The sequence below is a fragment of the Danio aesculapii genome, chromosome 10 (genome assembly GCF_903798145.1).
Source record: "Danio aesculapii chromosome 10, fDanAes4.1, whole genome shotgun sequence".
Taxonomy (NCBI): Eukaryota; Metazoa; Chordata; class Actinopteri; order Cypriniformes; family Danionidae; genus Danio; species Danio aesculapii.
In genome coordinates this window covers 25,515,986-25,538,420 of record NC_079444.1, presented here as the reverse complement: position 1 = coordinate 25,538,420, position 22,435 = coordinate 25,515,986, and the positions used below count along the sequence as shown (strand labels likewise).

Below are 22,435 nucleotides of genomic sequence, written 5' to 3'. Positions count from 1 at the left end.
GAAACAAGAAAGTGACATGGAAAATTGTTATAATGTTTTTGGATTTTGAACATATCATGACCATTGCTGCATATCAGAGGTCCTCAACCCTGTTCCTGGAGATCTTCCTTACTGCAGATTAAGCATGGGCTGGTATAAGATTCTGATGGTATGATAACCTTGGATAAAAACATCACAGTTTTATGGTATTGTGATTACTGCTCTAAAATAAATTCTTTTTAAATGTCTGGTTAAAAAACTAAAACCTTTTCCCCCTTTGAACAAATTTAATTTTATTTTGAGAAACAGTTAAAACATTTTGGAACCGTAAACATGTCAGGCTAAATCATTCAAATTTTTTAATTCTTTGGAGATCTTTTCCATTTTTAGATGCTGTTGTTAAAAAAACAAACAAACAAACAAAAACCTTACACTTACCTTAGGAAGGGTATAGCAGAAAATGTTGGCTGTTTTAAAACTTTGACTTTTCCAAACCGCGGTATACAATTATTTTAGTGTAGTTTAGATTAGAGATGCTCAAAATAACCGATTAATTGTTCACCGAAAGAGTGCTTTTGTAACGTATCAGTTAAATGATTAAAATATTTATTATTAATCTTAAATATCACGATATTATTAAATATTGCAATTATAAAAACATTGACAGCAACACTCCACTATATGGGTCAGCTGATTCCGTCGTTTCCTAGTGAAATAAAAAGAGCCTCGGGTGTTTGGAACGGGAAAACTGCAGATGCGTGAAGATGTTCTGTTGTTCTGTATGCTGTTGTCCGCATGTTAAAATAAATCATTCATTCATTCATTTCCTTTTTTGGCTTAGTGCCTTTATTAATCTGGGGTCGCCACAGCGGAATGAACCACCAACTTATCCAGCACGTTTTTATGCAGCGGATGTCCTTCCAGCCACAACCCATCTCTGGGAAATAAAATAAATCAGTATTCAAAAATTTTACAATATTTAATGTGTCACACAAAATAGACACGTCATTTTTTTTTTTTTTATTAAATAATAATTTAATATTAATCTGACCAGTTAACCGTCAATACTCGATTAACGTGCGGAAGTTGTCGTTTGGCAAAGTTAACCGAAATTAGCAATTCTAGTTTAGATGTTCTAATGAGTGATGACACAATAGTTTTCAAAAGAAACTCCAGACACACCTGATCACTGTTACCCTGATGTAGGCAAGTGTTTGCAGAAACGCGAAGGCACAGTTTTAAGGAATAGCCATGTCAATAAAGGCTTTTTAATATTTAAAATATTTTTCCACATTTTTCAAGTGCCTTGGACTGATTTTTGCAGTTGACCACCGACACATTATTTAAGCTACACCTGATCACTTTTTGTTTGATTATGAACAGATTTTACACTTTTGGTTGAACTAACCTTTTAAAGTTGGTATGAAATAAAAATGTACTATTTTTATATTTATATAGTAGTGCTTGTTATAAAACTCTATGTGCACTTCATTATTTTGTAAAAATAATTTGCCCATTTTAATCAAATATCATAACCTTTTCTTCCCCTCAAAATGTCTTTTTTTCACTTCTGGTCACATGGAATGCCTTTTGGGAGGGGCTATTGGGGCGTGTTTTGTTTCTGCTCTGCCTTCATCCATTTGTCAATGTTTTTTCATTTTGTTATCGATATCTTCCAACAACCTAGATTGTTCCCAAAGGATGAAGTCATGCACCGCCCTACATTGTTTTCTAATTTCAGGTTTCAAGTGGATTTACATCACGACAGAGGAAAAAAGGACAATCTTAACTTGTTTAATGGCGACTTTAATGAATGTTTTCATTCGTTTTCAAAAATGAATTTTTTTTTCCATTTTTTCATTAAAAATACTTTTTATCAACAAGTAATTTCAGAAATCATGCAGACAAAAATTGGTATGTTTTGGGTGAACTAACCATTTAATAGATTTCTGTAATTTCTGTCAGTTTTATCAGTACTTGAGTGAAATATTGTAAAAGTTTTATGCAATTCTGTAATGGAAACCAGACTACTGTCAGCTGTGTCCAGTTGGGTAAGTCCTAGTTGATTTGAAGTGCTTTGATGCAGGTTTCTATCAGAAGGAGCAAATTAAATTGGCTTGTGATCTACATGCACATATAGTATGTCCGCGGACACCATTTACCATCCCACAGATTGTGTGACTGTATGAAAGCAATTTTGTAGCACTGGCTGTGGTCCAACTGTGTCGAGCAGGAATATTACCCCAAAAAGTCTCGCTTAAGATCTCAATAAACCCTTCCTGTTTTTAAAATCTTGGGGCGTATTTGACTGAGATCATGAAGCTGCATCAGCTCATTCGTGCGAGTGCTTTAAAATAATCTCTGCACTCTGGAAGTGTTGACTGAGGGAATGTGCTGGGAGTATTTCAGAGGCCATGAGGGGAAATTAATCCTTTTAGATTTGAATCCGTGTGACCTCAGAAGTTGAGCAGGACTGTGAAATGGCACTGCTCTTTGACCGTCAGCAGAAGCCTGTATGGATATGGTGAATAATCTGGTTTCCCAAGCCAGTCTTTTTGAACAATCCACAAAGTGTTAGTCAAATGCTTAACGACTAATGCAAGTGGTAAATATTTGCATCAGAACATACTCAAACCTCTGATTGAGTGAGTGTGAAATAACAGCAAGCAAATCTCAGTGTTTAGAGTGAATCCCGTGAGAAAATGAACCGGTTTGGTCACAGAAATTTGGAAATAGCTAATGTCTCTGGCTCTTTCTTTCTCTGCGAGAGCATTGGTATGCATGCTGACTCCTTATCCCCTTTGTGTTTTCTTGTGTTTGTCAGAAGGGATGTGTTTGAACAAGATTTCATGAATTTGAATGAGAGTGAAGGTTTTTTCTTTGATGATGCATTTGGCCTGTGTGTTTGCAGAAATCATTGTGATGTCTTTATGAGGAGTGTGTGGAATGCATCATAGACAGTGGCAGAAATATTGAAAGGAAGGACAGAGGCAGAAAGACAAGAGATTGTGTCCGAAATTCAGCAGTCACTTGTGTGCAGGTTTGTGTTCGTGTGTGTGTGCATGCACCATTTGTTGTCATGTCTATTTGTGCTTTTGAAGAGTTCTATATTCATTACCTTTTTGATTCATCAAGAACTGTGTGTACATCTGTTCGTTTGTCGGATGCTTTTATCCAAATTGACTTACAAATGAGGAACATTTGTAAACATTCCATCTTAAGAGCCAGAGTATGTGCAGCAAACCATTGAATGTTGGAACTACTGAAATATGGCAGTAAGTATTCGATAAAATGATGCTGCTGCGCTTAAAATATTTTAACAAATTAAAAGGTTTTGATCAATACAGGGGATGGCACAGTGGCTCAGTGGTTAGCACTGTCGCCTCACAGCAAGAAGATTGCTGGTTGGAGTCCCGACTGGGTCAGTTGACATTTCTATGTGGAGTTATTATGTTCTCCTCGTGTTCTTGTGGGTTTCCTCCAGGTCCTGCGTTTTCCCCTACAATCTCAAAGACGTGCGGTATAGGTGAATTGGATTAACTAAATTGGCTGTAGTGTATATGTGTGTGCATGAGTGTGTATGTTTGTTTCCTAGTGCTGTGTTGTGTCTGGAAGTGCATCCGCTGCGTAAAACGTGCTGGATAAGTTGTTGGTTCATTCCGCTGTGGAGATCTCTGATAAATCAGAGACTAAACTGAAGGAAAATGAATGAATGATCAATACAATTTATAGTTTAGGAAATATCATTTAAATAGGCATCTATGTTGTGTGTAAACCAATATTTTTCAAAGTTGTAGATGTTATTGGAGCATTATTTACTAGAAGATATCAGAAATAGGAAATTCTTCATTGAGATAGCTGTTTGATAGTTACGTTAACATTTGAGGAAATGTTGTTGGTCAGGTTTTTATAACGTTTCAAGAAATTTGAATTTTTGGCTGGTGTTTGAGACGCAGATAGAGACATGATAGAGAAATTAAAGTTTTAGTTAGTTGGTTAACTTTATTTGTCCCCATAGGGAAATTTCATTTGCACTCACAGAGACATCTGACATTTCACATTTGGCATTTATATAAATAAATCAATTAAAAAACATGGTACCTCTACATAAATATCCAGTCTATTAGCCATCAACTGCTACTAAGAGAAAAATAATTTAAAAACTGAATTGCTTAAGGTATTAAAGATTTTTAATCAATTTTATACTGTTTCCTACACATCTGGGAACACAATATCAATGACCTGATGGTAACAATTGGAAGGTGTATGATGAAGGATGTCTCTCATCATTGACAATCATGATAGCACTCTTTAATACGCTTTCACTTTATTCCCAACAACTTACTGGCTATTGTTACTACCTTCTCCAGTGATCATTTCTGGGCCTCTGAAGCATTTCCATACCAATAGATTACACAAAATGTTGCAATACTTTCAATAAAAGCACTATAAAACACGATCAACAATGCAATGTGTTGTCAACATTAAAATACAATAATTTCTTTAAGAAGTACATTCTCTGTTGAAGCTTTTTCCTTCCAGTCAGTCCATACATCCCACTTAAGTTTATTGTCCAACAGCACACCCAAATATTTATAGTTTGTTTCTAACTGAATTTGCTCCCCATTAATTAATGTGGGATGAGTTCTGCTTTGTGCTCTTTCTCTAAAATCAATAACCATCTCCTTAGTTTTAGGAATATTTGGAAAAGGTTTGAATTTTTAATTGTTAGTAAGTCAAAGGTACTGTGCTTAAAGATGTCCCGTACATTCAGTCTGATCTCACAGGAAAATGTACACTGTAAAAAATAAATCCGTAAAATTTACGGTAAAAAAACGGCAGCTGTGGTTGCCAGTACTTTACCGTTAAAAATACTACCGTATTTTATTAATTTAAAGAGGTAATAGGTCTGTATTTTGAATTACCAACATCTACACATCTTTTGTTACAGTTAGACACGTTAGCACACCCATATGCAGGTGGTGATGAGGAAGTTACATAATGATCCAATGAACCAATGCTCATCACAATCAACTTTTCCCACAAGCAGAAAAGTGTATCAATAGCTGTGGTAGAAGAGAAGGTGCTCAGTGTCATTCACACAACTACTAAACACCAGTATGGTAACATGCATAAAATGAAAGTCATGAAATAAACATTGTTTATCAACATTAGATGTAACATGGATCACTAATGTACGTAACTGATGGGGAAACAACTAAAAAGATCCATAGTAATGTCAAGAAAAAGCATAAAAAGTGATGTGCCATACAGGGAATTCTGGGAAAGTCAATTTACGGTTATTCGCCGTATATATTAAGGAAACATACCGTTAACCAGGTTACGGATTTGAACTGTAGCATTTTTACAGTTTTTTTTTACCGTTGAAATTATGGCCATTTTTTACAGTGTAGCTATTTTATTGTTGGCAAATTAATGGTTAATTTGAACAGGGCTTGAGGAGAAATGCATATGAAAATTTGCCAAAACATAAAATGGTTACATTTTCTCTTGAGGAGGAAGAGCCGCACAAATAAAATATAAAGTGCACATTTAACTTGAACTTACTATGATTATTTGTACTTCTAAATTTAATAATTTCATTGAGTGGAGCAAAGGGAGCTCACCATCAATACTAAATATTAATTTTAATCATCCAACGGTACATTATCTTAATCAGCCACATTCTGCCCTCTATGTTTGGCTTTTTACAATCTCTTTGAAAATTGAGTTGTTGTTTTGCCAAATAATAAAGAAGTGCTGGATAAAAACCCTTACAAATCATGCTTTTTCAAACTATTACAGTATGTCACATTCAAGGAATACGGAGTGGAGCATTCAGTCAGGACAAAAGCAGCGTGGTTGTTGACAATGATATATTGTTAGACTGACAGATATGTAACATTGAAACTCCTCAACTGATCATCTCCCAGAATGATCCAGGAGAAAACATAAAAAACAATACCTGACTTAAACTACAAAGCAATTTGTGTGATCTTTCATGGAATTACAAGGTCAGATGCAGTTTAGCAGACTCAAAAAATAAACCAAACTTTGATGCGTTGAAAATCAACTGCATATTATATTTTGCACCAAAAGACTTGTAGGTACGAAAATATTCTCAGAGAACCCGAAGGAAACAAAGAAAGGGGGAAAGCTGGCAGACCACACAGTGTTTGTTAGTATTGATTGTAGCCCTGGTCATTGTACACATGCATCCCTTCAGAAAAACTATACATTTTGAGAATTAAGCACAGATGCTGCTTGAAAACAATGTAACTGCAAATGATTTCAGAAGTTTGTCCGCAAGCTACAGTTGAGCTGTTGCTGAAGAATTTTATAAAATAATAATGATAAAAATAATAATTTAAAAAGATTATATTGCAAACATTAAGACGTTGCCCATCCCTAGGTCGTACACTTGTTTGGTCTGCTTTTGGTGTGCACTAGAGTGTGATTGCTCCATTCACATCAACCTTAATGAATCCTACCAAATAGGAAAGCTAACTTAATGGCTCGTTACCACTGACTGGTACGGTACGGTACGGTTCGGTTTGGTACGGGTCACCTTTATCAGGCTTGCGTTCCCACTAACAAGGGTACCCTTTTGGTGGGCTTGGTGTATGACAGAAAGTTTCAGTCGACGTCATTCTCGCTCGAGGAAATGTCTACAATAAAGCTGTACGGGTCACTCACATATCATATGAAAAGCACTTCTCACAAAACAGATGCTTTATACACATAAATACTTGTGTAGAAATGTTTATTACTAACTTTTCAATGAACATGAGTTGATTATAACTGCAGATCAATGACAGTGCTAAACAGCCTACTGTAACGTCTGTAATTATATAAAATAAATAAATAAATGAACATATATAAACACATACAGCCCCTTACAGTCTCCGATATGTTACCAACTACAGAAGAACTACACACAGCAGACATTTCGTCGGTATTTAGGTTCAAAACAACACAAAATATAGCCCACAGTCAGTGAAAACCTCTTATCTGTTTATGTAATCTTCAGCAGCACATGTAGCCTCTGTTAGAGAGTAATTCCGTCATTTCCAGTTCATATTAGTCCAAAAGGTGAAGATAATAAGTTAGTTATACATGGCATTTTGTTCATGTTTGCTAAAAAATAATGTGCTCCTTTTTTTCCGGCTTCTCCTTTGTTTCTTCACGCTTAACTCTCGCGGTTGTCAGTGTCTGACAGGATCGGGTTTCAAAAGCACGTCAATAATCAAGCGCAGGTTATTATCATCAGCTCAAGAAGTTTGTTATTTCAGATATAATTTTAGACGCGCGCGAGCGCTAGCAAGAAAGCGAAACCGCTCGCGCCTCAGACTGGCTCATAAAAAACTACGGGGCACAGGGTAAATCTGCTCTTCTTCTTGGCTTTGTGGCTGTTCATCAAGATGACGACAAGGTTTGTTTGAGCCCAGATCGACCATGGCTCGTTATTATATGTATTTATAATTCCGCTATAATCTCTCGCTGTGTATTTCAAACATGGCAGGTTTTTTGTTTTCATTCTGGCTTGTTGCGTAAGCGAATGACGTATCTCTGTAAACCAATAGCGTTCAGCTGCGCGTGTGGCTCCGCCTTTTGGTACACTTTCTCGTGTTTGGTACCCTTTCGAAAGGGTGCCGAAAAAGTGGTACGGTTCGGTTTGGTACACTTTTTGACAGTGGAAACGGCCATAAAACGTACCAAACCGAACTGTACCGTACCGTACCACTCAGTGGAAAGGGGCTATTAGTGTGATTAAACATGGCAGGTGTGAAAGCACACTTGGTAAGCAAGAAAAGGTGTCATTTTCGGTGTAAAAAGGTGTAAACTGAATTTAATAGGCTCTCTTCTGCTTGATTTGTTATATTATTTGTTATTTGTTATATTATCTTTACTCTAAATGTTTTTTTTTAGTTTGACTGATTAGTAAGGTCAAGATATATGACAAAAATTGATCACTTTCATCAGCAGTAAAGCAAAATATTTAAGATTTTCTTGGTTCAGTGGCACTATTTATGTTCTGCTCTTCAATAGGGCTGACTTATTGCTCTCTATAGGGACAAGGCAAACACAACATACTGGGGGCCGCTGTGACAACTGCACACTGTACATTCATACTGTATAGAACATGCATTTTAAGTGATCAAAAAGAGCACGTTTATATTACTTTGTGCCATTTTTTTTTAATATTGGTCCTTAAAGTGTAATCTTCTAAAGTTCATTGAGCTCAATATGCGGGGGAATAAATGAAGGCACTTAAAGACCAGCAGCATTTCAGGGCTGTATTCAGACGTAATTTCCAAAAGACCTTTGAGATTTAAATTTTAGTAAAGTGCTATGAAATGATGAGAGATCTTAGCAATTGACTTTAATTGCACACATGCTTCATCAGGGTGTATATTACAGCTATTACCTAAAAAAACCCCGCCATTTTATAAATCAAAAGACCTACTGTTTCTTTCATCACCCAGTTCCTGAAGGAAAACGAGAATGAATAAATATGCAAGAATGAGAAAGAGACACAATGTGAGCTAAAAAGCAAAAAGACAATACATTGAGTACAGTTCGGAAATGGCAACAATTACACACAATTCAGCTAATTTGCATCAGTTTAAATGTAATAACTGCCTAACCTCTGAACCATTATTGTTCTTGTGTAAAGAATTTTGATGAGAAAAAAAACTTTGAAGAAAATATTTCCACTCTGACAAATTAGGCCTTTTCAAAGATCTTTTTAGTCTCCTGTATTATGATATCTGGTCTGCACTCAAACTGGGATCTTATTTGCTATTCCTATAGACCATTTTGAGGGATGTAAACAATAACAATGGTGCTAAAGCATTTCCTCTTTACATTTTTCATTTCCATAGCTCCCGAGAATCCAATAATGTCAACATATTGATAAATATTCTTATGATAGCTGTTTTAACATTAAGATACGATCGAATTGCCTCTTGTTACAGTTATGAAATAGTTTGACAAGAAGCAGGAAATGTTTATGGGCCAATGACATCACCACTTTGAAATGGTCTATATTCTATAAAAATAGAAAAATGTAAAAGATTGATAAACTATAAATACATTTAAATAAATGAATAAATTGAATTGATTTAATACATAATACAATTTATTAAAATTAATAATAAAATATATTATAAATAAATAAATATTATATTTCTAATTACTTTGTTGTACTGATGATAAAAAAGTCTTAATCATTTAATAGAAACTAAATATATTCCAAATAATATTTTACACATTTATATTATGTTCACACAATAAAATTACATCTTGATAAATGAAAACATACTGAGCATTTTATATTTGTAAAAAAAAAATTACTTTGCCCATATTTGGGGGATTCGTTGATCTAAGAGACTGTAAACTTCTGTCCTATAGCAATACTTGTAGGCTATAATTTGTGCCAAACACTGGAGTTTGTGTTGGCTGGTAAAACATTCTTCCCACTTGCTAAGACCAGCACTTGGAGTCTTTGAACTGTCTGTTGATCAAAGCCAGAGAGCAGGCATTGCATACTGCATTATGCGTATGTCACCTGTCAGCCGCCCAGGTTCTGGGAGGAGATAGGACGTGTTCTTCATTAAACTTCCATGAACTGCATAAATGCATTGTCCCATGGGAATATTCGCTGCTGTTGTGGATAATGTCCGGTGTATAGTATGTCAAGCTATGATTGAACCAGGGCTGTGATAAAATATCAATGAGACCCTTTTTTCAGGATGCTTTTGTCCTGAAATTATTGTCATGTACATATATGGCATATTACTAAATTAACCAGAAAATATTCAATGATTACTATACTCGATGATTTGATATATTTTGATAAAATCTGCATATACCTAGTCATAATCGAATAATAAGTGCTCAGTACATAGAAATGGCCATACTGTGAGCCTCAGTGTAAAACCACAGTGAAAAATAGGGGAAAAAATAAAAAAACAGACTGTTGCGTGCCACACGGGGCATGCCTTCATTATTTGCATGTACATAAGGTCATGTTTTTCACGTCATCCAGACCTAATGAGCTGCAGCGTCATCAGATCAGCAGCCATAACACTGACTGATGTTGCTCTGGGGTCTGTTCTTGGTACCTCTCTTCGAACCTCACTCAAATCTAAGATGATTTGACAGATCCTGGATCTTTTTATCCTGATAACTGATGTCTGGCTAATTTGGTTCTTCAACCAAGTTTGCGAATCAGATTAAAATGTCTGGATGAACTGATCTGAGATCACTGTGAGGTCTATCGATCCTCGAAATCATGATCAGCAATGCAACCATTGGCTGACGGCACAGCAGTAAAATGACATCATCTGATTAACATTCAATTATCCATGTGAGCAAAATGACAAAATTCGTAAAAGGTTTGTTAAATATTATATGTAATATCTTTTTACCTTTGTTGTGAGCTGCAGTCTTTACACTTTCATGTGTCAAGAGTATTTGGCAGTTTATTTAGTTTTACATTTTAGATTGGATTTTTTTTTTTATTATAGTAGCCTAGGCCTATTTTAGTTTCTTAATCAGTTAGTTTCTAAATCACCAGCAAATTAGTGGTCAAAACTTGCATGATTGCATGAATTAATATTCCTTTATAAAAAAAAACAAACAAACAAAAAACAGTTGAATATTGTTTATGTCTATAATCTTTCAGAAATTGTGCTAAAGCTAGAGGGGTACCTTTATATTGTACGCATTTGTATCTAAAAAATCCATATATAAATAAATGTCCTCTATGATCCCCTTGGGGAGAACCACCTCGTTGTTGTACTTTTATTTACTAAGTTTTATTTATATATTTTTTTAAACTTATATGTATATAAACATAAATATTATTAATTATTTAATATTAAATATTATTAGTCATTATCAATTATAAATGTGTATATACAAACTTTTTAGAACTATTTAACTTTTTTTCCCAAGTGTATATAACCTTTAAGTTACTATACTGTAAGAAAATATCAGCATTCGGTACGTACTTTCAGTATTACTTTTGCTTGAAATGAGCCGATCAAATCCTGTTTATATGAAATATATATGGAATAAAACCTGATTAGGTTTGAGCTACCAGAACTGTTGCTATGACAACAACTCTTGGATGCGTTTTGAAGAACAAACGATCCTGGATCGTGTCAAATCGTCAATAACCAAATCCAGCTAATTGAGTAATCCACATACGAAGAACGGAACCCATGTATCATTAATATGCATACCCCAGGCTACGTTTGATAAGCCACAAAGTTTCCTATTGAGACAACAATGATCATTTTCCTCCCTTAGGGACTTTTATATTTATCTAAGTTTATATCATACTTACTAAGTATGCAGGACTTTTATTTTGAAAATGAGAGATGCAGATTTTTTTCTATACATTGCTATGCAACGACTCCTTGAGCCATCTGTTTACATCCTCATCAGGTGCAAAATATGGCATATACGGATTATAAATGTATTCAGCTCTACCCTGAAAAGGCATAAAGTATGCTTAATTGTATCTTGTGTTAATTGATCATGCTTATTGTGAAATTTGCTAAGTTATTTTTAACAAACACATGCACAGTAGACTGATGAGTATGTGAATACACGTTAAGGAATCATGTCAATCACTCAACTCTTGCTGTCTTTTTTCTGAAGTTAAAGTACCACAATATACTTTATTAAATGTCTTCTGTTTATGCAGATGTTGACAGTAATTCCTAGCTATGTTTTCAGTTTTCACAATGCAACATGATACATCTTTGTCGATTTGTTTTGTTGAGTTTAATTACAATTGAGCCAAAATTTTATCCACAAACAGAGAGCAGGCTGCAAGCAGAGCAGAGCTCATTAATTTTCACGACCGATCCAAATATGGTCAATTAGGATCTTCTGATTTTAGGGATATTTTTATGGAAATAAATGAGCATATAAAATCGTTTCTGGATATTTTCTTTAACTTACTTAAGCCACACACATGTAGATATAAGAGAACAATTTAACTTATTGAATCAATGCAGTATATGGCACCTTTAAGGATGGAATCAAATGATTAGCGCACCGAACACATAGTCTAAACAGGTCCACTTTATTCTCTTAACAAGTTTTCTGTTTTTGTAACGTGCATTAAACCAATCAGAGTCTCATCTCCCATTCCCTGCTGAAGTAAGCTGAAAACAGAACATTTCACTAGCGAGGAAACAGATCTGCTCGAGGTTAAAATGCGCGAACAGACCATCTATGGAATGAGCCAGATTTCACCAAAGCCCCCTGAGGTGAAGAAGCAGACCTTCAGGCACACATCACTAATGTGCACTTTGAACAACGACAACCAAAAAAACCCTGTGCCATTGACTGGAGGGCTTTTAGTTGGCCAGTGGCACTGTCTATTTCAGTTGCCTCAAAATAGCAACGTGCCAACAATGTGTTTTTACACATCTACTTTTCAAACTAGCATGCCCATGGGTGCAAATGCATTTACTATTTAAACAATGTGGGGAGACTGTGAAAATGATACCTGTAAAAAATCCTTGTGTTGTGCCTGATGCTGCATTGCGCTGGGTGTATGAAAGCACGATTGATCGAAAAAAGATTGCGATCTCTATTCGACTCTACACATGATCTTAATTCTGCTTTTCTACGGTTCAGCCAATTATATTTTCAAGTTCGGGAGAAGCATAAAGGCGGTCACATAAATCTTCATGTTGTTTTATATACATTGCTCAGCAACATAGACACCTCCAAATGGTGTTAACAGTGTCACATACTGTATTTATGAGGTAAAATTCACCCCAAAATGTAATTTCTGTCTTAATGTAATGACGTATTTATTTCCTCGAATACATGCATGAGCTGATGCACTGTTTGTTTAGTACCAATAGGATGCGCACGTGCCCACCAGTGATGTCTACTTTAGTGAACACCAGCATAGATTGTGAATAACAGGTAATAAAGTTGTAAATAACGTTCAGTTTGTTGTACAGAGCGATCGTTTGGGAAGTATGATTTGCATGTATGTTTTTTCATTGAAAGTGAAAGTGAAACCGAAAGCGCGCACATTTAAATGATCATGTCGTATTTTGGAATTATGTGTACGACAAGCATTTGATATGTTTTTTCTTTCGTAGTGAACACAAAGTGTTGTGCATGAGAATAAATGTTTACTGAGTTAGTATAACAACTCTAGCCTACATAATGTTGAATATAATGCGAGAGGGATGCTGATGTAAATCTGAATAACAAATATTTAATTTTACCCGTGAAAAAATGGTCCAATACAGGGTGGCCTCAGGGTCTTAAAAAGTATTAAAAATTGATAAATCAATTTTGAGAAATTTAAGGCCCTTAAAAAGTATTAAAAAGTCTTAAATGCTATTTCACAAGGTATAAAATGTTGTATCAGTATGCTAAAGTTTACCTGAATTTAATCTTTGAATATTGGGATGTTGTGTTTTCATGAAATCAAACAAATCCTGCTAGATTTGACATCACGCTGCTTTGTTTACTGCAGTAACAAGGGAAGCACTGTTATTCTTGCTGTTGTAAAGGTGCCACCTGCAGGATTAGCATTTTTATTAATTTTTATGAACACGGTTTTAGTTTAGGATTCGTTTCTTGCAATCAGTATTTAGTAAATATACTGCAAGTTAAAATGTTGGCAATGTTACTGGTTGAAACCTGAAGTGGTGACAATGTATGTTAAAATGTATGCAGAGTCTTAAAAAAGGTCTTAAAAGGTACTGAATTTCAATCTCTGATTTTTGTATATACCCTGTAATAATGTTTTCAATGACAAATGACAAGCATATGTCTGTCTCATAAACATAATAATTCAACTTTAGAATTGTGAATAGTTGTATAAGATAGATAAGACAAAAGAAGATATTTTGAAAAATCCTGAAAACCTGTAACCACTCCTGTAACCAAATATGTCCATATTATTAGATTTTTCCTACCAGGGATGTCAGTGGTTACAGGTTTTCAACTTTCTTTAAAATATCTTCTGTTGTGTTCAACAGAGGAAATAAAGTAAAACTATTTTGGAACAAGTAAATGGTGAGAAAATAAATTTAAGTTCAGTGTGAAGAGTCCAAATCTATACCATATAGTTTACATTCATAAATGTATTTGTTTTCTCAGTTTGGTGTTCATTTCAGTGTGTAAAATAACACATTTACAGACTATTATTTTATATGTTCATAATGTAATTCATAAAAATATGCAAAGCTATGCCTAAGTAAAAGCACATTGTGCAGATCCAAAGCCCGTAACTTCCAATGTTTACTGCAAGGGCAGAATGCACGTAATGACACAAACATCATGACAGAAAATGGATTCATTAAAGTTGCAGTCTCCCAAGGTGAACTAGAAAGGCTTTGGACATCCCTAGGGGACCATTTTCCAATGAATAGAAATAAAGCATTAAGCATTTTCGAGTAACCATCATTGCCTACGCACACATACACAACTGTCTATATCCCGCTCCCACTGCTTTTTCATTCCACTTTAATTCTGCCTGACATCTTAAAGACAGTATAAATCTATCTGGTTCCAGTGGTTGACTTTTTACATTGCAATTAAAGGAGGAGTGAAGCCAGATTGATTTGGCGTTTCCAGGATAATAAGAGATCAATCTCTCAGACTTTTTAGTCATAGCTAAAAAAAAACAGAGTAAATAAGCGTAGCGCGATTGGATAGTTCCTCAAAAACGAAGCGAGGCTTGTTTGGTGCCAGACTCATTGTTATGAACTCTCCTTGATGTTAGTGCATCTGCCTCTTCTCGAAAAAAGCTCCAGGCTTCATTCTCATCTCAAGCCCCCCGATCGGACCCAGTCTGACCATCTCGCTCTATATGAAAGCAATCAGTTTTTCACAGACGAGATCTCCTCTCCTTTCTCCCTCTGTGGAGCTCTCGGCCCGCGCTCTCTCCCCGAGGGACTATCTGAACATCAGACAGTGTTATCCACAGCAGGACTTTTTGGCTTTGCTTTAAGTCCTGCTCATTCCAATTCAGCTTTCAAACAGCCAAAACAAGCCACTGAGACCGGCTTTCACAGAAGCTCGTATCCACACTGATGAGCTTCATCTCACACACATTAACATTTCCATTTAATTATTCTTATCTTCATTCACAGTCTTTTCATTAAAGAACCAATCTGTCACTTTCACTGCTGGAGGTTGGCTGTTTATTGGCGAGTTAATGGCTCATTATTTCCTGCCGAGACCTGTTTGTTGGCCATCTATGAATAGAGAGGGATCTCAGGTGGATATTCTCCAGACAGATCTTGCATTGTGTTTGCGTGTTATGCAGTTCTTGTGTCTTTAAAAGTAATATGTGATGACAATGCACTTGGTAACAGATGCCCATGCATAATTCTGGAGATATACTTGAATGACCGCTTGGTCCAGACATTTATGTAATGTTGACTTGGCACCCTACTGGGTTAAATGGAGTCTTGATTGGCATATTAAGTAACAGAGTCTGTTGTTTTGATCATAATTGTTTGCTGATTCAGGAGTGAACGTTCTGTTTGGATCTTCATGATTGTCTGATTTGCATGTGAACGCTGAGAAGAGATGATGTTGATTATTAACCTCATGCGGTTGTGAGAATAAGTCTCTCTGGCGGTGAGGGAAATTATTTAAAAATGGCATGCTAAAGGTCAAATTCTGTGTTGGCCAATTAGTCCCCATTTCTTAAGCAGAGAAATCGGAATGATTTGCCATTTCTGATTTTCCAAATGTTATAGGATTGTTGAATAACCCGGTATAACCTGTTTAGCTAATGGCATCACATACTATTAAAGGAACAGTCCACTTTTTTTGAAAATAAGCTAATTTTACAACCCCCCCCACCCCCCCCCCCCTACAGTTTAACGGTTGAGTTAGCTTAGTTTAACATAATCATTGAATAAGATTAGACCATTAACATCTCACTCAAAAAATTACCTGAATATTGAGTTTCAATATTATATTAAATCTTGACTCTTCTGTAGTTAAATCATGTACTAAGACTAACTAATAAATAAGACTAATGAAAATTTGCTGTTTTCTAGGCTTATATGGTTAGGAACTATACTCTCATTCTGGCGTAATAATCAAGAAAGTTTACTGCCGTACCTGCAGTAACTGAAAGTATTCCAGAAAAAATAAATCCAATAAAATAAATAGAATCAAGAGTTAGGAAGATATTTTCACAATCACAGCAATCTAGCCCTTGCAGATTGCTGTAAAAACTCACTATCACCCGAACTACAATTCTGCCACCAAACTGGACTACATTTCCCATCACACACTTCATTCACAAACCAGTTCCGGATTACCCTTGATTACGTACACACAGCTGGAAGCTTATCATGGACTGATATCCTTGACTATTAATACACCACACTTGTACACACACAGTGCTGAGTCTTGTTTGCTGTAACAGTTTTAAGCGTTCCCTTGTCTAGTCTTGCTCTGCTTTTGACCCTTGCATTCTTTATGTTGTTTTGCCGCTTGTATTTACCTTTAACATGACTATGCTTTTGAATTACCCTAATGCTTCCGTTTGCTCCTGCTCTGACCACTGCCTGTCTGACTCAGAATTAATAAAAAGCATTTGTACCCTCACCTCCGTTGTCACTCCGACTTTTTAAGTTAACGATATATTGCAGCATTGCAGAACTGTCCGTTGTCTTGGTTCTAGAAAATTAATTTTGGGTTCACAGAACATTCTTTTTTAGGTTTATTTTTGGACTATATGGGAACATTCTGTAACATCCCAAATTTCTCTTTTGTAACGTTCTCATGTCACCAAAACATAACCATAAAGGTAATGCCCTCATGTTCTGTAAAGCTTTGGGATTTTAAAAACCTTTGAAGAACTGTTTGAGAACATTGCTAAAGTTCGGGAGAACATCACTTTTTTATATGGATTTAACTTCAGATGGATCAGATACAGGAAATTATTCAAAAGCACTCTGCTGTAATCTCTTTATGCATTCAGAACAAGGTTGTAGGTTTGATTTTTTTTTTTTTTTTTTTACATGTTCATGAGCATCAGACCTGTCACTGTCTTTTTAGCTCTGAATAATAATCAAACCACAACACTGACAAGAAACACTCATTTTTACTTATGTAACTTAATAATAATCCTCTTCTGTTTGATGTTGAAGACTCAAAGCACTCTTTGTTCTTTTGCTTGTAATTGCTTTCTTTGTTCTTAGTTTCATTACAGACTGTTTACTGACAATGTTTATTTAATTGAAAAATTCTTCAAGGCAAAATTAGTTTTTGTAAATGGTGTCCATCGCTCAAGGGTTATTAATTATTACAGCAAAATTTACTTAAAAAATCCAGCATTTTTTTTGCATATTTTGGCCTAATGTAGCTTTTTTAGTTGTTTAAACATTAGCTTGTGTGTGATTTGGTGTGAATTTATTATTAGCTCGTTGCAGAAGGGGATTTTAATGAAATGTATGCATCACCAGGTAATTATTTAAGGTCTTCGTGGAATCAAATTTCTCAATGTTTATTTGGTAGTGCACATTGTTATTCATTAGGTGAACAATTAATCCAAACAAGTTAATTTAATGAAACAAAATGTTTCTTCAATTAAAGTCTGACCACATGCTTCTGTGTTTGGAGTGGCGGTCCTTCTCAGTTGATTTCTCAGTGAGTTTAATGATTCAGTCACAATATTTTTTATTAATTAATAGTTAATTATTTGTAATATTTTTAACCACACCCCTCTTACCATTAGTTTGCTATGAGGAAAGGATGTGTAAAAAGAAAGTTCCATCCCTACTCAATATTTAATTACATTTGGAACTATATCAATATACTGAAATACGTCTCAGCAACTTCCAGTTCACTTCAAACTTATACTGAATGCTTGATTCTGATTGGCTCCTAATGTGTGCAATTATTTTCAGGTAAAAACACGGCTAAATTTGTTGCATGCAGGTTTTAATTGTATTACAGTTCCATATCACTACACCAAATTAAATTTCATTGTTGTTTCACAGCAACAACCAAAAATCTTGTTAAAACAAACAATATGCTTTGAATGAAATGCGTAAGAAACTTGTTCTACAAACAGGAGCTGTTTGAGGTCCAAATATCTTGAAAAACATCACCTGAACAGTGTTTTCGATGTGGTAACCGTAGTATAAGCAGAATAATTAACTCTAGTCCATTGAATTATTAGAAAATAATGCACACTCAAAGTTTCCAACATCAACATGTTAGGTGTGCATTATTTTTCAAACAATTCAATGGCCCGGATTCTTTTCCTCATACAGTACACTATTGTGATGCTGGTTTTGATATATATTGCATATTTAAAGCACATGTTTAGACAGCTACTATAAGCAAGATGAGTCAAAACTCCATATTTATTGGCATTCATAAAAAAGTATTTTGGTTATTTCCTGTTGCTTATTTATGTTTTCTTCTTTATTTTGGCTGAAGGAGGCATCTTTGAGACACGGGAAAATGAGCCTGTCAGTATGGATGAACTTGCCTTTAAATTTGCTGTTACAAGTATCAATCGAAACAGAACATTGATGCCAAACACCACATTGACCTATGACATACAGAGAGTAAACCTCTTTGACAGCTTCGAAGCCTCCAGAAGGGGTAAGACTCTCTGATTATCTTTATTTTTGGCTTTCTATTAGTTTTGAGTAATTAAAAAATATACCTTCTTTTCTTGAGTTTTCCATAACATATTAAACTAGGCTGCTAATTTGTTATTGTAAGTTATTTCGTTAGATAAGCTCCAGATTTGGCTTTTAGTACTGACTAAACTAATGTATATACTCAAATATAATATTGTACAGCATCCTGTTGTACACATGAATTTAGAAGATAGACTTGTGGTCGTGTACTTATATATGATGAGCACAGTATATTTGATTTTAATGTTATAAAATGTGTAGAAATTGTGTCTATAGTTACTTTTTAAGTTTTAAAATTACCATATTTCCCATATAATATGTTGCAGCTTTCTATAACTTGCATTGGGCCAAAAATAGATTAATCACAGATTGTAATTAAATTTCGAAACAGTGTAAACTTGGCAACTGAAATCTGTAAAGAAAAGAAAATATTTACAGTAATTTTAAGATGTATTTTATTCCCCCTCACTCCACAACAAATACTTTAAATTAAACAGTATTAAAACAGAAAAGCTAATGGGACAATGTAAGACATTGTCTGAAATTATAGTCACTGTAAACAAGATGTATTATGAATAGCAATTTTAAAAAATAATGCCAAAGTGAAATTAGTGCTATTTATGTGAAATTGAGATACACAAATATGTGTTTCTCATTCACTTCCATTCCAAAAGTATTTTTTTCTTGTTTGACTTTAATTGGATTATTTAAGCCACTTTGGATATGTTGAAGTACATTTCTGATGATTAAAAATGAGATTTATATTATTGAAAATACAGAAGATGTATATTAAAATAAATAAATATTTATTCACTAAATTATATAGTCATTTTAAATTCTCAAAGTCAAGATGGCAAAAAGAAATTGTTCAACATAGGCTCATTCTGAAAACGTAGCCTTATGGACTGCTTTCCCGCTGTTACCAGTTTGTCCAGTGGCTCGCAGCATACATAGGTGGACTTGAGATGCAGAGAGGAGTTGACTGTGACAAAGGGGTTTGAGTCCGGCAAAGAATGGTTCCAGAAAGCAGGTAATACAAAAGCCAGATATTAAATAATTAAGTAAATAACAGGGTGAGAATATGGTAAGATCTGAAAATGTGGTAAAAGGCAGGGGGCTTTTCTTTTTCTGGATTGCTTTTCAAAATACTGTCGGTTGGGTTTAGGGAAGTGGGTGGGCAGGTCAATCGGTGCTTTTTAAAACACTATCGGTTAGTTTTAGGAAAGGGGGTGGGTGGGTGAATCGATCGATCGGTTGGTCAGCGACCTCTGGTGGATTTACGAGAGAAGAGCAGGTGCGAATGGCACTCGCAAAAGAAATTTGAGATCTCAAAAAGCATGCACAGCGGCCTCTGTTGGATTCGCGAAAACGAAAACTGCAAAAAATCGTAGCTCCTGGGACGTATTTGGTGCTCCCCAGAAATGTACATATGGCTACGCTTTCAGAATGAGCCTGGGTTGAAAATGTAGTTTACTTGCATCTAATCCTTAATAACAGAAACTGTACACATTGTCATGGAAGGTGTGTTTATGGTCTAGTTCAATCTGTATCTGCACGCTTTGTTCTGTGCTCTCCTCTTTTCTGTCTCTATCACAAGTTTTCTCATGTCAACTGTCTTCTTCAATCTGTTGTTTCTCTCCATTTCTCTCATCTCAGTGTGTGACCAGTTGACCCTGGGGGTTGCGGCAGTCTTCGGCCCCTCTCACAGCTCCTCAGTCAGTGCTGTTCAATCCATTTGCAATGCCCTAGAGGTGCCGCACATCCAGACACGCTGGAAACACCCGTCTGTGGACAATAAAGACAATTTTTACATTAACCTCTACCCCGAGTACACCTCCATAAGCAGGGCTATCCTGGACATTGTCATTTTCTACAAATGGAAGTGTGTAACTGTGGTTTATGAGGACAGCACAGGTAAGTGACTGCTGTGGTTTTAGAAATGTGTGAGTTTTGGAAAAGGGTTATTTGAAGGGCGGCTCAATGTGCTTTTTTGAGGTTTTGTTGAGAGGCTTTTTGAAGTGGGATCTTCACACCTCTGTGCTTCAGCAGCTTTAAAATGAGACGCTGGCAGGCCAGGAAATTTATTCTGAATTCTCTTTTTTACTGGAAAAAGTGACTGATGTCCACATTCTGTTATATTTAAAACAAATGGTAATTCCGACTGAATTAAATAGTAACCCCAGCATTACTGCAGTTGTCTGTTTTGGATGCTGGTCAAGTTTTCTTGAACATCAAACCAGCATAAAGACACCAATATATTAAAAAGTATATTTCAAAGTTGAAGTTTTGAAATATACGGCATACTGTTAAACCACAGACATTATAAACTTTGGGCAAACAAACATCTATGTTGATCCTGGAACAACATTCCAATCAGCCAATCAGATTTAAGGGATCAGTTTAGAGTTTATGGTAAGTTTTAGCTTACAGTTATGGTTATGTGCTTCTACATCATTGTTATCCTACTATTATTCCCATGTAATTTTAGGAATAATTTACAGTTAGGGTTAGGTTTAGGGGTAGGGATTAAGTATGGATTACATTTCCAGGATCAGCATAGATGTTAATCCATCATGGATCCTATTTTCAAAATTCTAGTTTGCATAATTTAGCTGAGCATTACCATCTAATTAGCATACATTGTTTTAAATAGCATACTGCATGTCATTTTTCATGCAGTTATAACTGGAGATTTAGGCTGAATGCACTCAAAAAAATGTTTGCTTTCTGTTCAAACTACTTATTTAAAAGAAGCCGAAACAACACAATTCTTGAATTTTTTTTTGGGAACACTCAATTGTTTTAAGTTCAATCCACTTAAAATTGTACAAACGAATAAGTTAACTTAATTCCTAGATCGTAGGTGTTCACGATCAGCAGCGATCTAGCAGTTGCAGATCAATGGAGAACTACAAATCCCATCATGCACCTCACACACCAGTTACTGTTCTCTCCCTGATTACACAGACACAGCTGATTCTTGATTGATTTCCAGGATTATAATGACACCTCATACACAAAGACTCTTGTTAGTCTGTAACTTTATGAAGCATTTCCTTGTCTAGCCACGTTCCTTCAAACAAATCGATGTAAGCTTCACACTTGAGTTAATTGATAAAATCAATTTATTGCCTAGCCTTAACAAATAATTTGTTTGGAACTCAGCATTTTTTACAGTATTAAATCTTGATCTTGGTAAAAAAAATAAATTCTGCTTTTATGTACAATTTTTGCCCCACAGAAAACAAATAAATCCCATTTGACCTCATACCTGTTCAAATTTTGTCAAGATTTACTAACAAACTGCCTATTGGGTATTAAAACTGTACTGTCGCTATGTACTAAACACTTGTAGAGAAGAAAACACATGCTACATTTATTGCACTAGTCAGTATGTAAATAAGAAGTTACATCTTTGTTCTTTAATTTTGTGCGTTGTCATTAAGGTGCAAATATCCTTAAAAGTAACCAGAAATAAGTGCTAGGCTACTTCAAACAAAAATGCCATAGGTCAAATAATTTATGGCCAGCGGATGCCTCAGATCCCCCTAGTTGGGTCAAGATTTCTCTATCCATGCAATATCTTCTCACTGTTTTATCCATAGTGGTATAAATGTATATTTCAGAGAGGATCCACTCATGCATTTAATACATTTGTGTCAACTTAGATTTTTTTTAATCATCTCCTGGGTTTTCTTTTCTTTGCCAATGGACAGTTCTGTAACCGCTTTGATAACAGCAAACTTAAAGGTGAGAGATTGCGCACAGCCAGAGCTCAT

General features: G+C 35.3%; 1 protein-coding gene across 1 annotated transcript in view; it reads left to right on the top strand.

Annotated features, from left to right (window-relative positions):
* The window catches only part of grik1a (glutamate receptor, ionotropic, kainate 1a), a 96,336-nt gene that overhangs the window by 8,020 nt on the left and 65,881 nt on the right, over positions 1-22,435 (top strand). Inside the window, 2 exon segments of the mRNA XM_056466739.1 lie at positions 18,448-18,615; positions 20,313-20,570. Coding sequence (XP_056322714.1) covers positions 18,448-18,615; positions 20,313-20,570 — 426 coding nt within the window.